Raw genomic sequence first — 14,366 nt, 5'->3', positions numbered from 1 at the left:
TAGGATGCTGGAACAGATCCCTGAGGCACTCCACTGGTGCCCGACCTCCATGCAGAATATGACCCTTCTACAACCACTCTTTGCCTTCTGTGGGCAAGACAGTTCAGTATCCACAAACCAATGTCCCTTTCGATCCCATACCTCTTTACTTTCTTAATAAGCCTTGCATTGGGTACCTTATCAAATGCCTTGCTGAAATCCATATGCACTACATCGAATGCTCTTCCTTCATCAGTCTGTTTAGTCAAATCCTCAGGAAATTCAATCAGGCTACTCAGGCACGACCTGTTCTTGACAAAACCATGCTGACTGTTCCAAATCATATTATACCTCTCCAAATGTTCATAAATCCTGCTTCTCAGGATTTTCTCCATCAACTTACCAAACACTGAGTTAAGACTCATTGGTCTCTCATTTTCTGGCCTAACTCTACTTCCTTTCTTGAATAAAGGAACAACATTCGCAACCCTCCAATCCTCTGAAACCTCTCCGGTCCCCATTGAGGATGCAAAGATCATCGCCAGAGGCTCAGCAATCTCCTCCTTCACCTCCCACAGTAGCTTGTTGTACATATCATCCGCTCCCGGCGAATTATCCAACTTGGTGCTTTCCAAAAGCTCCAGCATATCCTCTTTCATAATATCTACGTGCTCAAGCTTTTCAGTCTGCTGCAAGTCACCACTACGATCACTAAGATCCTTTTAAATAGTGAATACTGAAGTAAACTATTCATTAAGTACCTCTGCTATTTCCTCCGGTCCCATGCATACTTTCCCACGGTCACACTTGACAGGACTTATTATTTTACATCTTATCCTCTTGCTCTTCACATACCTGTAGAATGCCTTGGGGTTTTCTTTAATCCTGCCTGCCAAGGCCTTCTCATGGCCTCTTCTCGCTCTCCTAATTTCTTCCTTAAGTTCCTTCCTATTAGCCTTGTAATCTTCCAGATCTCTAATATTACCTAGCTCTCTGAACCTTTTATAAGCTTTTCATTTCTTCTTGACGAGATTTATTACGATCTTTGTACACCACTGTTCCTGTACCCTACCATAACTTCCCTGTTTCATTGGAACGTACCTATGCAGAACTCCACACAAATATCCCCTAAACATTTGCCACATTTCTCCGTACTTTTCCCTGAGCACATCTGTTTCCACCCTTAAGCTTCCAATTTCCTGCCTCATAGCCTGATAATTCCCCTTACTACAATTAAACGCTTTTCTAACTACTCTGTTCCTATCTCTATCCAATGCTGTTGTAAGAGAGATAGAATTATGATCACTATCTCCAAAATACTCTCCCACAGAGAGATCTGAAACGTGACCAGGTTAATTTACTATTACCAAATCGAGTGCAGCCTCTCCTCTTGTAGGCGTATCTACATATTGTGTCAAGAAACCTTCCTGAACACACCTAATAAGCTCCACCCCATCTAAACCTCTTGCTCCAGGGAGATGCCAATCGATACTTGGGAAATTAAAATCTCCCATACTGGGGTACAAGAAAATGATGGAAGAACTGAAAGTACTTTGCATCTGTTTTACTGTGCAAGACACTAACAGTATGGTGGATGCTTCAGGTGTTAGGGGTCATGAGGGGTAAAAAGTTACCACTGCTAGAGAGAAGGTTCTTTGGAAAGGGAAAGGTGTGAAGGTAGATCAGTTACCTAGTACAGGTGCTGAACGAGACGGCTAACGAGGCATTAGCAATAATCTTTCAAAAATCACTAGATTCTGGAATCCATAAGTCCATAAGACCATAAGACAAAGGAACAGAAGTAGGCCATTTGGCCACTGGAATCTGCTCCGCCAATTTACCATGAGCTGATCCATTTTCTCCTATTTAGTCCCACTCCCCCGCCTTCTCACCATAACCTTTGATGCCCTGGCTACTCAGATACCTATCAATCTCTGCCTTAAATACACCCAATAACTTGGCCTCCACTGCTGCCCGTGACAACAAATTCCATAGATTCACCACCCTCTGACTAAAAAAAATCCTTTGCATTTCTGTTCTGAATGGGCGCCCTTCAATCCTTAAGTCATGCCCTCTCGTACTAGACTCCCCCATCATGGGAAACAACTTTGCCACATCCACTCTGTCCTTGCCTTTTAACATTCGAAATGTTTCTATGAGGTCTCCTCTCATTCTTCTAAACTCCAAGGAATACAGTCCAAGAGCGGACAAATGTTCCTCATATGTTAACCCTCTCATTCCCGGAATCAATCTAGTGAATCTTCTCTGTACCTTCTCCAACATCAGCACATCCTTTCTTAAATAAGGAGACCAAAACTGCCCACAGTACTCCAAGTGAGGTCTCACCAGCGCCTTATTGAGCCTCAACATCACATCCCTGCTCCTATACTCTATTCCTCTAGAAATGAATGCCAACATTGCATTCGCCTTCTTCACTACTGACTCAACCTGGTTAACTTTAAGGATATCCTGTACGAGGACTCCCAAGTCCCTTTGCATCTCAGAACTTTGAATTCTTTCCCCATTTAAATAATAGTCTGCCCGTTTATTTTTTCTGCCAAAGTGTATAACCATACACTTTCCAACATTGTACTTCATTAGCCACTTCTCTGCCCATTCTTCCAATCTATCCAAGTCTCTCTGCAGACTCTCCATTTCCTCAGCACTACGGCCCCTCCACCTATCGTCGTATCGTCAGCAAACTTAGCCACAAAGCCATCTATTCCATAATCCAAATTGTTGATGTACAATGTAAAAAGAAGCGGCCCCAGCACTGATCCCTGTGGAACACCACTGGTAACTGGCAGCCAACCAGAATAGCATCCCTTTATTCCCACTCTCTGGTTCCTGCCAATCAGCCAACGCTCTATCCACGTATGTAACTTTCCCGTAATTCCATGGGCTCTTATCTTGTTAAGTTGCCGCATGTGTGGCACGTTGTCAAAGGCCTTCTGATAATCCAAATATACAACATCCACTGCATCTCCCTTGTCTAGCCTACTGGTAATTTCTTCAAAAAATTGTAATAGGTTTTTCAGGCAGGATTTTCCTTTAAGGAATCCATGATGCGTTCTGCCTATCTTGTCATGTGCCTCCAGGTACTCTGTAACCTCATCCTTCCAACAACTTCCCAACCACCGAATCGTTCCAGAAGAATGGATTATTGCAAATGGCACTCCAGTCTTCAACAAGGCAAAGAGGCAGAAGTTAGGAAACTATCGGCCAGTTATTGTGATCTTAGTGTTTGTGAAGATGTTGCAGTCGATTATTAATGATGAGTTCTCGTGGTACTTGGAGACAGATCATGCAGTAGGCTGTATTTAGCATGACTTACTCAAGGGAATATTTTGTCTGAGAAATCTTTGGAATTGATTGAAGAAATAATGAGCAGGATAAACAAAGGAGAATTGGTTGATGTTGTGTACATGCATTCCCAGAAGGCCTTTGACATGATATATCAAGAAAGATTCTAGCACTGTTAAACCTGTGGATGATTGTAAGGACGCAAATGGTGGGAATTAAGTGAACCAATTTTGGTCAGCTATTGGTGACTAGTGGTGTTCCACAGTGTTGGGACCGACTCTCTTTACGTTATTTGTAATACGTTAATGATTTGGTCAATGCAATTCAAGGCTTTGATGCAAAGTTTGCAGCTGAATAAAGATAAGTGCAGGGGCAGTTAGTTGTGAGGAAGTTGAAAGGCGACAGGAGGACATAAACAGATTAGGAGAGTCGGCAATGAAATTGCAGGTGGAATATTGTGACGAGGAGTTTACGGGCATGCACTTTGGTATAAGAAATGAACGAATTGATTGTTTTCAAAGGAAAGAAAATACAAAAGATATCTAGATGTAAAGGGACTTGAGAGTCCTTGTGCAGGGTTCCCTAAAGGTTATTTTGCTACTTAAGTCTGTGCTGAGGAAGGCAAATTCAATGTTTGCATTAACTTTAAGAGGACTAGAATATAAACGCAAGAATGTAATGTTTGAGATTTTGTGAAACACTGCTGGGACCTGAATTGGAGTTTTGTGAGCAGTTGTAGGCTCCGTATCTTCGAAAGGCTGTACTGAAATTCGATAGGGTTCAATGGACGTTGACGAAAATAAGTCAGGATTGAATGAATTGTCATATGTAGAACACCCAATGTACAGAGGGTAAAAAAGCAAATCTTGCAAACATTTTGCAAAGCTTTTGCACCCAGGGGCTAGAGGAACGATGTTCCATATAGCTGTATACATCTGCTTGGCTGAAAGGCAATAAATTTGAACCTCAACTTGAAGAATGCCTCTGCCTGTCCTTTTTCGATATTTCAAATCAGAATATGACATGGTAATGGGCCTGACTATCTCACCCGCTGACAAATACAATATCTAACTGAGATGTCCTCAACACATTGTTCAACTTTTATATTATTTTCAATGACACTGATGAAGATTATCATAGTTTTTTAGGTCATTGTAGACTGAAGAAAGGATGATCTACGTGTGAACTAAAACCCCATGATCTGATATGTTGCCTTTTCAGCTATAAAAAGCTCCGAGCAGACTCTGAGCTCCATCGCCACAATTCAGGACGAGATTTCGCAGCTCCGTAGGGGTAAGTTCAATAATTATCATTGTTATTATGTCGTATTTTAATATAGGAAACTATATATGTGTTGATTTGGTGCAAAGCGACATCGATTGCTGAAGTTGCTTCACCTGGTCCTACATGTATCACAACTGCAGTATCCAGACCAATCCTGCTCATTTGCTTATCTTCCAGACACTTATCTCATTCTTTACCTTCGACAGTAGCTACATTACATCACTCCACAAATACACTGGGTTGAAGCTGAAGAGCGATAGAGCTGAAAATGATAAATGAATGCAGAAATGGTTAGAAATTGATACAGAGGCATGTCAATCATTTTTAGTGGAACTGGAAAAAATGGTGGTTACAGGCTGTTGATTGCACTGAATGTTTTAGATTGGGTGCTTTATAACTTGCTGAGTAGTTTCGTTTGCTGCCAGCATGTTATCCCTGTACTTCACCAGCGCCACCTAAACTCGGAAGACAAGTTAAATGGAGACAGAAAGACTGAGTTAAGCTCACAGATGGAGGATGTTCTGATAATTAAGATAAGTAGACATTGTAAAATATGCGATTGAATCTGAAAGATTACATTTTCCCATACAGCGTATGGTCCTGTTATCTTGTTATCATTTTTTCATATTTCTGATCTTTCAGGAGGAGCGGAACAGGTGAGTCAGAATGGTTGGAGCACTCTGAATCTCGCTAGCCGCCTGGTAATTTCACACATCTGCAGCAAATTGCTTCTAAGTTTCATCAGCCTATCCGATCTCCAGAAGTACTATTTCCCAGTCCTTGCAAATGGTTGTGAATCTCTGCTGCAGACATTATTGTTCTACAGACTATGTCGGAAAAGTCGTGAGCAGAAGTAGATACCAAGCCTAAGCAATGTTTTAACTGGAGTCATATTCATTTCTACTACAATCTCCACCTTCCACATACTTTGCCAAGCTGATAACGTTCTGGAGTATTTAAGGAATGGCAGAGGCAAACCACTTCAACATTACCTTTTTGAGGCACAACACAAGTCCTTCTTTCAATTTCAGTGTCACTGGCAGATGAGCAGCATTATTAGCAGTGCGCAGAGAATGAGAGCTTGCAGAATCACCGAGTTGCGTTACTAAACAGTAGTTATGGTACAGGAGAAGAGCACTTAGTTCATCACATCAAGAATATCTGTGCTGTCTTACTTGTTAACATAGTCGCACATACTGCTGGTGTGACATGTAGTTTTGGAAAATAATTAAAAATACCACTGGCATTGTGTGTAAGATGGGAAAATATTACGAATGGAAACAAGGGGAAGCACACCCCATTTCTCTAGCAGGAGAAATCCTCTGCGCTCATAAACAAAATCTGAAGCTGTTAGAGAACAGATATAAATGACTGCATCTCAGAGTTCCGTTTCTCCTTTTAGTTGTTTACTTTGGCTCAACATTTTATCTGCATCGGCAGAGATTCTACGCCTTTATTTTCAAACGGCAGAAACGATCATTCACTGATTCTGTATAAATGGACATCGCGCATGCTGAGCTATAGGGTTAGAGCCAAGGATGTTTTCTAATTGTAGAAGAACCAGATGAAACTTATGGAAAAAGCGTTTCTTCAATCAACCTCGAAGTATAGAGTGCCTTAAGAACGAGCCTTATTATAACTCTTACTAGTAGGATGTCATGGTCCGGTCCGTGAAGTCCGCATTCCGGATCGCGGTGCGGTCCGTGGACTCAGGACTCCGGGTCTTCCAGCTGTCCCTTGTTTGGTTGAGTTAATCATAGGTACCTGATTCCCATCTTTGGGCTTGGAATATAAGTAGCCTTGGGGTTGAGTGTGGGCTGCTGGATTGTCTTGTCAGTCCCCCTTGGAGCAACCTGCTGAAGGAAGACTAGTGAAACTATTCATGATCTCTAGATTTGGTTGGAGGACCACCGCTTCATGGAGCCTTGTTGCCACTCATCGGAGCAGTCGTTTCAGTAGCCAGCCAAGGTTGCTGACTGCCTCGAGTCTCAGAGCCACCCTGGATTGAGCTCCTTTCCTGTCCTTGCCTCCACTGGGTAAGCCAGGCTGTAATTGCCCTTACCCAGCGGTTGGTTCTGTCCCTTCCTATCCCTTGCCTCCGTCGAGTAAGCCAGGCCGATGCCGTTAACCTTTGGGTTCCATCCTGTCCCTTGTCTCTGTCGGGTAAGCAGGACGTTTGCCGTTACCCTGCGGTTGGGTCCGTCCCCCATTGTCCTTACCTCCGTGGGGTGAGGTTCCACGTCCTGCCCAGGAGAAGCTGCAAGAACCCAAGCCACGAGGATCCCAAGCCAACATCTAAGATCACTCGCCTCGAGGATCCCAAGCCAAGCTCCAGGAACACGAGTCTCGAAGATTCCAAGCCAAGCTCCAAGAACACTAGCCTGAAGTCCCCAGCCTCCAAGCTCAAGACCCAAGGCCCCAGCCTGCAGCCAAGCTCAAGTCTCGGGCTCGGAGTCGAAGCCTTGTCTCCTAGTCCATGGTTTCTAGTCCTGGACCCGCTTTCCCTAGCCCAAGTCTGCGTTCCGGTCCCTGCTCCTGGTCTGAATCCTGTCACGTCCCTACTCTGGTCAAGTCCTGTTCCTTGTACTTCAGTGTCTGTGTCTTGCATTTGGGTCCGTTACCAGCACCCCATGTGACACGGGATGACGAAGGATAGTTTAGATTATCCCAGCGACATTAAGTTGCACAACCATCGAATATCCCTAGACAGAAAGAGGCACAGGCCCATCCTATCAATGACGATCGAAAAATTTCCAACATGCCAAACCTGAATTTGCAACATAACGCCACTTCACTTGAAACACCTACCAGAGTGCTGTTATAATAGGTTGAACGCTTATGGCTTTCATCAGTTTTGAATGTAGATTCAACACCGCACTATAGTACGCACAAGAAGCCTGCTTCCTCAAATCCCCCAAATTGCTTGAAATATATTGCTCTTAACCTTTTTTTTCTCCTTACTTCACTCGACCTGGTGTGGCAGACGCTTAATATTTTTTTTCTGAAATGTCCATCACAGGTTTTATACTCCCCGTGAAAATATCTTGTTAATTTTCGTATTATTGCTTAAAGCAACCGCTCCGACCGTCAAAGATGCAATTTCCGTATCCGAAAAATAGCCTCCAGAATCAGCTGCCCATCCGTTTCAATTCTTAATCGTATTGCGTATAATGCAGTGAACAATGTTTTGCATGCAACCACAAAATGTTGAACTCGTGCAATGTGCCTCCCTAGCAAGATGCCAGTTGCTACAAATGTCCTACTGCCTAATAATGATGTCAATAGCTAGTGTGAAGAATGAGCTTTCTCAGTGGAAGAGTAATTGTGAGTATAAAATAGAATTTGCTGAATGGCTGTACATACAGATAGTTCATATCCTGCATTTGATCTCCCGAGACCCGCTGTCAGTTCGGGCTCGAACTGATTTCCAGGCTGAAGGACATTGTCTCCACCTGTGGATAATGAAAGAAAAGAAAGTTAATTCGAGTGTGTGTCAGTGTCACTACAATGTTTACTCTATCAGGTCCCACCTCACTGAACCCCATCCACCCATCCTATTAAAATTGTTACTGTTTTGCCCCAGGCCTACTCAGGACGTTACTCGAACTATTTGTGTGACAATGTTGCCCGCAATTCGCTCTCAGTCATATCCCATGTCCGAACCTGCTGCTAGTGAACACGCTGTGAAGTTCTGCCGCGTATTATCAGGCTTTCCTTCATCCACCATCAACGCTGCCCTCACCCGTATTTCTTCCATTTCGCACACATCTGTCTCACCCCATCCTCTCGCCAACCCACCAGGGAGAGGATTCCTCGTGTCCTCACCTACCACCCCATTACTGCAGATCATGCAGTAGGCTGTATTTAGCATGACTTACACAAGGGAATATTTTGTCTGAGAAATCTTTGGAATTGATTGAAGAAGTAATGAGCAGGATAAACAAAGGAGAATTGGTTGATGTTGTGTACATGCATTCCCAGAAGGCCTTTGACATGGTATATCAAGGAAGATTCTAGTACGGTTAAATCTGTGGATGATTGTAAGGACGCAAAGGGTGGGAATTAAGTTAACCAATTTTGGTCAGCTATTGGTGACTAGTGGTGTTCCACAGAGTTGGGACCGACTCTCTTTACGTTATTTGTAATACGTTAATGATTTGGTCAATGCAATTCAAGGCTTTGATGCAAAGTTTGCAGATGAATAAAGATAAGTGCAGGGGCAGTTAGTTGTGAGGAAGTTGAAAGGCGACAGGAGGACATAAACAGATTAGGAGAGTCGGCAATGAAATTGCAGGTGGAATATTGTGACGAGGAGTTTACGGGCATGCACTTTGGTATAAGAAATGAACGAATTGATTGTTTTCAAAGGAAAGAAAATACAAAAAATATCTAGATGTAAAGGGACTTGAGAGTCCTTGTGCAGGGTTCCCTAAAGGTTATTTTGCTATTTAAGTCTGTGCTGAGGAAGGCAAATTCAATGTTTGCATTAACTTTAAGAGGACTAGAATATAAAAGCAAGAATGTAATGTTTGAGATTTTGTGAAACACTGCTGGGACCTGAATTGGAGTTTTGTGAGCAGTTGTAGGCTCCGTATCTTCGAAAGGCTGTACTGAAATTCGATAGGGTTCAAAGGACGTTCACGAAAATAAGTCAGGATTGAATGAATTGTCATATGTAGAACACCCAATGTACAGAGGGTAAAAAAGCAAATCTTGCAAACATTTTGCAAAGCTTTTGCACCCAGGGGCTAGAGGAACGATGTTCCATATAGCTGTATACATCTGCTTGGCTGAAAGACAATAAATTTGAACTTGAACTTGAAGAATGCCTCCGCCTGTCCTTTTTCAATATTTCAAATCAGAATATGACATGGTAATGGGCCTGACTATCTCACCCGCTGACGAATACAATATCTAACTGAGATGTCCTCAACACATTGTTCAACTTTTATATTATTTTCAATGACACTGATGAAGATTATCATAGTTTTTTAGGTCATTGTAGACTGAAGAAAGGATGATCTACGTGTGAACTAAAACCCCATGATCTGATATGTTGCCGTTTCAGCTATAAAAAGCTCCGAGCAGACTCTGAGCTCCATCGCCACAATTCAGGACGAGATTTCGCAGCTCCGTAGGGGTAAGTTCAATAATTATCATTGTTATTATGTCGTATTTTAATATAGGAAACTATATATGTGTTAATTTGGTGCAAAGCGACATCGATTGCTGAAGTTGCTTCGCCTGGTCCTACATGTATCACAACTGCAGTATCCAGACCAATCCTGCTCATTTGCTTATCTCCCAGACACTTATCTCATTCTTTACCTTCGACAGTAGCTACATTACATCACTCCACAAATACGCTGGGTTGAAGCTGAAGAGCGACAGAGCTGAAAATGATAAATGAATGCAGAAATGGTTAGAAATTGATACAGAGACATGTCAATCATTTTTGGTGGAACTGGAAAAAATGGTGATGAAGACCATTCATCAGTACTGCGACAAAGAGAGGGGCACACACAGATTCATTCTAGGTTGCTGAGAAACAGGAGGAGTGATATTGAGGTTCAAGTATCTTCAACAACGGATTGAATTCTGCCATGGCGTCACTAATACGTTTGCCCATATGTTCATCTATCTGCTCATTGCAGTAAGCGGGTAGACATAATGTGGGTATGGAATATAAAATGCTGCAAAATGTAGAGCTAGTGGATATTTTCAAAGATCAAAACGTCCTAAATACATTTATCATGATAAGTACATAAATAATTGTACAATAATAAAACAAAGCAAATAACCTTCATAATTTAAGTGCACTAAAGTGAGTGCACAGCCTGAAGTCAGTCATCACTGCAGACAATCCAACAGCATATTACTTACATGCCATCGACTCTGTTCACCACAGAAACGAGTACCTCCCGGGTGCATCGAACTGCACCCCGGCCGTTACCTGTCCTCCCGCCCCGACACCGACTGAAGCATCAAACTTATCAAGCTTTCCAGGTGCTCATATCGGCCAAACAGCATGTCTTTCCCCGGTATAAGTTCCGGTATTTGACGCTTCGGTAGGGTCTCCTTCCCAGGACCTTCATCTCCACTGGGCCTGTACCTGAGTTTCCTAACTGGCCCGGCGCTTAAATTGGTCAAACATCGGCTGATTCCTCGCTCTCGGGTCCTGCCGCTTCGTATCGCCTCCAAGTCGGCTCTAGCGACGGCCTTATATGGGTTCGTTGCCCGTTCACGCGTCTGTGCTCTGCCGCCTTGATTCGGCCCGTGTACACCACGTTCTTCAATTACACTGCAAAAATACCAGATCGTACAGGCTGTTCAAAAGCTCAAATAGTAAAGGGAAGTTACTGGCTGTTGATTGCACTGAATGTTTTAGATTGGGTGCTTCATAACTTGCTGAGTAGTTTCGTTTGCTGCCAGCATGTTATCCCTGTACTGCACCAGCGCCACCTAAACTCGGAAGACAAGTTAAATGGAGACAAAAGACTGAGTTAAACTCACAGATGGAGGATGTTCTGATAATTAAGATAAGTAGACATTGTAAAATATGCGATTGAATCTGAAAGATTACATTTTCCCATACAGCGTATGGTCCTGTTATCTTCTTATCATTTTTTCATATTTCTGATCTTTCAGGAGGAGCGGAACAGGTGAGTCAGAATGGTTGGAGCACTCTGAATCTCGCTAGCCGCCTGGTAATTTCACACATCTGCAGCAAATTGCTTCTAAGTTTCATCAGCCTATCCGATCTCCAGAAGTACTATTTCCCAGTCCTTGCAAATAGTTGTCAATCTCTGCGGCAGACATTATTGTTCTACAGACTATGTCGGAAAAGTCGTGAGCAGAAGTAGATACCAAGCCTAAGCAATGTTTTAACTGGAGTCATATTCAATTCTACTACAATCTCCACCTTCCACATACTTTGCCAAGCTGATAACGTTCTGGAGTATTTAAGGAATGGCAGTGGCAAACCACTTCAATATTGCCTTTTTGAGGCACAACACAAGTCCTTCTTTCAATTTCAGTGTCACTGGCAGATGAGCAGCATTATTAGCAGTGCGCAGAGAATGAGAGCTTGCAGAATCACCGAGTTGCGTTACTAAACAGTAGTTATGGTACAGGAGAAGAGCATTTAGATCATCACATCAAGAATATCTGTGCTGTCTTACTTGTTAACATAGTCGCACATACTGCTGGTGTGACGTGTAGTTTTGGAAAATAATTAAAAATACCACTGGCATTGTGTGTAAGACAGGAAAATATTACGAATGGAAACAAAGGGAAGCACACCCCATTTCTCTAGCAGGAGAAATCCTCCGCGCTCATAAACAAAATCTGAAGCTGTTAGAGAACAGATATAAATGACTGCATCTCAGAATTCCATTTCTCCTTTTAGTTGTTTACATTGACTCAACATTTTATCTGAATCGGCAGAGATTCTACGCCTTTATTTTCAAACGGCAGAAACGATCATTCACTGATTCTGTATAAATGGACATCGCGCATGCCGAGCTATAGGGTTAGAGCCAAGGATGTTTTCTAATTGTAGAAGAACCAGATGAAACTTATGGAAAAAGCGCTTCTTCAATCAACCTCGAAGTATAGGGTGCCTTAAGAAAGAGCCTTATTATAACTTTTACTAGTAGGATGTCATGGTCCAGTCCGTGAAGTCCGCATTCCGGATCGCGGTGCGGTCCGTGGACTCGGGACTCCGGGTCTTCCAGCTGTCCCTTGTTTGGTTGAGTTAATCATAAGTACCTGATTCCCATCTTTGGGCTTGGAATATAAGTAGCCTTGGGGCTGAGTGTGGGCTGCTGGATTGTCTTGTCAGTCCCCCTTGGAGCAACCTGCTGATGGAAGACTAGTGAAACTATTCATGATCTCTAGATTTGGTTGGAGGACCACCGCTTCATGGAGCCTTGTTGCCACTCATCGGAGCAGTCGTTTCAGTAGCCAGCCAAGGTTGCTGACTGCCTCGAGTCTCAGAGCCACTCTGGATTGAGCTCCTTTCCTGTCCTTGCATGCGTTGGGTAAGCCAGGCTGTAATTGCCCTTACCCAGCGGTTGGTTCTGTCCCTTCCTATCCCTTGTCTCTGTCGGGTAAGCAGGCCGTTTGCCGTTACCCTGCGGATGGGTCCGTCCCTCACTGTCCTTACCTCCGTGGGGTGAAGTTCCGCGTACTGCCCAGGAGAAGCTCCAAGAACCCAAGCCACGAGGATCCCAAGCCAACATCTAAGATCACTCGCCTCGAGGATCCCAAGCCAAGCTCCAGGAACACGAGTCTCGAAGATTCCAAGCCAAGCTCCAAGAACACTAGCCTGAAGTCCCCAGCCTCCAAGCTCAAGACCCAAGGCCCCAGCCTGCAGCCAAGCTCAAGTCTCGGGCTCGGAGTCGAAGCCTTGTCTCCTAGTCCATGGTTTCTAGTCCTGGACCCGCTTTCCCTAGCCCAAGTCTGCGTTCCGGTCCCTGCTCCTGGTCTGAATCCTGTCACGTCCCTACTCTGGTCAAGTCCTGTTCCTTGTACTTCAGTGTCTGTGTCTTGCATTTGGGTCCGTTACCAGCACCCCATGTGACACGGGATGACGAAGGATAGTTTAGATTATCCCAGCGACATTAAGTTGCACAACCATCGAATATCCCGACAGAAAGAGGCACAGGCCCATCCTATCAATGACGATCGAAAAATTTCCAACATGCCAAACCTGAATTTGCAACATAACGCCACTTCACCTGAAACACCTACCAGAGTGCTGTTATAATAGGTTGAACGCTTATGGCTTTTTCATCAGTTTTGAATGTAGATTCAACACCGCACTATAGTACGCACACGAAGCCTGCTTCCTCCAATCCTCCAAATTGCTTGAAATATATTGCTCTTAACCTTTTTTTTTTTCGCCTTACTTCACTCGACCTGGTGTGGCAGACGCTTAATATTTTTTTTTCTGAAATGCCCATCAGTGTTTATACTCCCCGTGAAAATATCTTGTTAATTTTCGTATTATTGCTTAAAGCAACCGCTCCAACCGTCAAAGATGCAATTTCCGTACCGAAAAATAGCCTCCAGAATCAGCTGCCCATCCGTTTCAATTCTTAATCGTATTACGTATAATGCAGTGAACAATGTTTTGCATGCAACCACAAAATGTTGAACTCGTGCAATGTGCCTCCCTAGCAAGATGCCAGTTGCTACAAATGTCCTACTGCCTAATAATGATGAAGGATCTTTGGATAGCAGACCATTTTCCTCTATGACTCTGTGATGATGTGTTGGTGAGCATTTTTTTTTCCATTACAGATACAGAAACGTCAATAGCTAGTGTGAAGAATGAGCTTTCTCAGTGGAAGAGTAATTGTGAGTATAAAATAGAATTTGCTGAATGGCTGTACATACAGATAGTTCATATCCTGCATTTGTTCTCCGGAGTCCCGCCGTCAGTTCGGGCTCGAACTGATTTCCAGGCTGAAGGACATTGTCTCCACCTGTGGATAATGAAAGAAAAGAAAGTTAATTCGAGTGTGTGTCAGTGTCACTACAATGTTTACTCTATCAGGTCCCACATCACTGAACCCCATCCACCCATCCTATTAAAATTGTTACTGTTTTGCCTCAGACCTACTCAGGACGTTACTCGAGCTATTTGTGTGACAATGTTGCCCGCAATTTGCTCTCAGTCATATCCCATGTCCGAACCTGCTGCGAGTGAACACGCTGTGAAGTTCTGCCGCGTATTATCAGGCTTTCCTTCATCCACCATCAACGTTGCCCTCACCCGTATTTCTTCCATTTCG

General features: G+C 43.5%; 1 protein-coding gene across 1 annotated transcript in view; it reads left to right on the top strand.

Moving 5' to 3' along the window:
- The window catches only part of LOC134339284 (C-type lectin domain family 4 member G-like), a 49,190-nt gene that overhangs the window by 19,992 nt on the left and 14,832 nt on the right, over positions 1 to 14,366 (top strand). The window contains 2 exon segments of the mRNA XM_063035661.1: positions 4,504 to 4,575; positions 13,873 to 13,929. Of these exon segments, the coding sequence (XP_062891731.1) occupies positions 4,504 to 4,575; positions 13,873 to 13,929 (129 nt within the window).

This window comes from Mobula hypostoma, chromosome 29 (genome assembly GCF_963921235.1).
Source record: "Mobula hypostoma chromosome 29, sMobHyp1.1, whole genome shotgun sequence".
NCBI classification, from domain to species: Eukaryota; Metazoa; Chordata; class Chondrichthyes; order Myliobatiformes; family Myliobatidae; genus Mobula; species Mobula hypostoma.
Note: the sequence above shows the minus strand (reverse complement) of the source record. Positions and strands in the feature narration are given on the sequence as shown.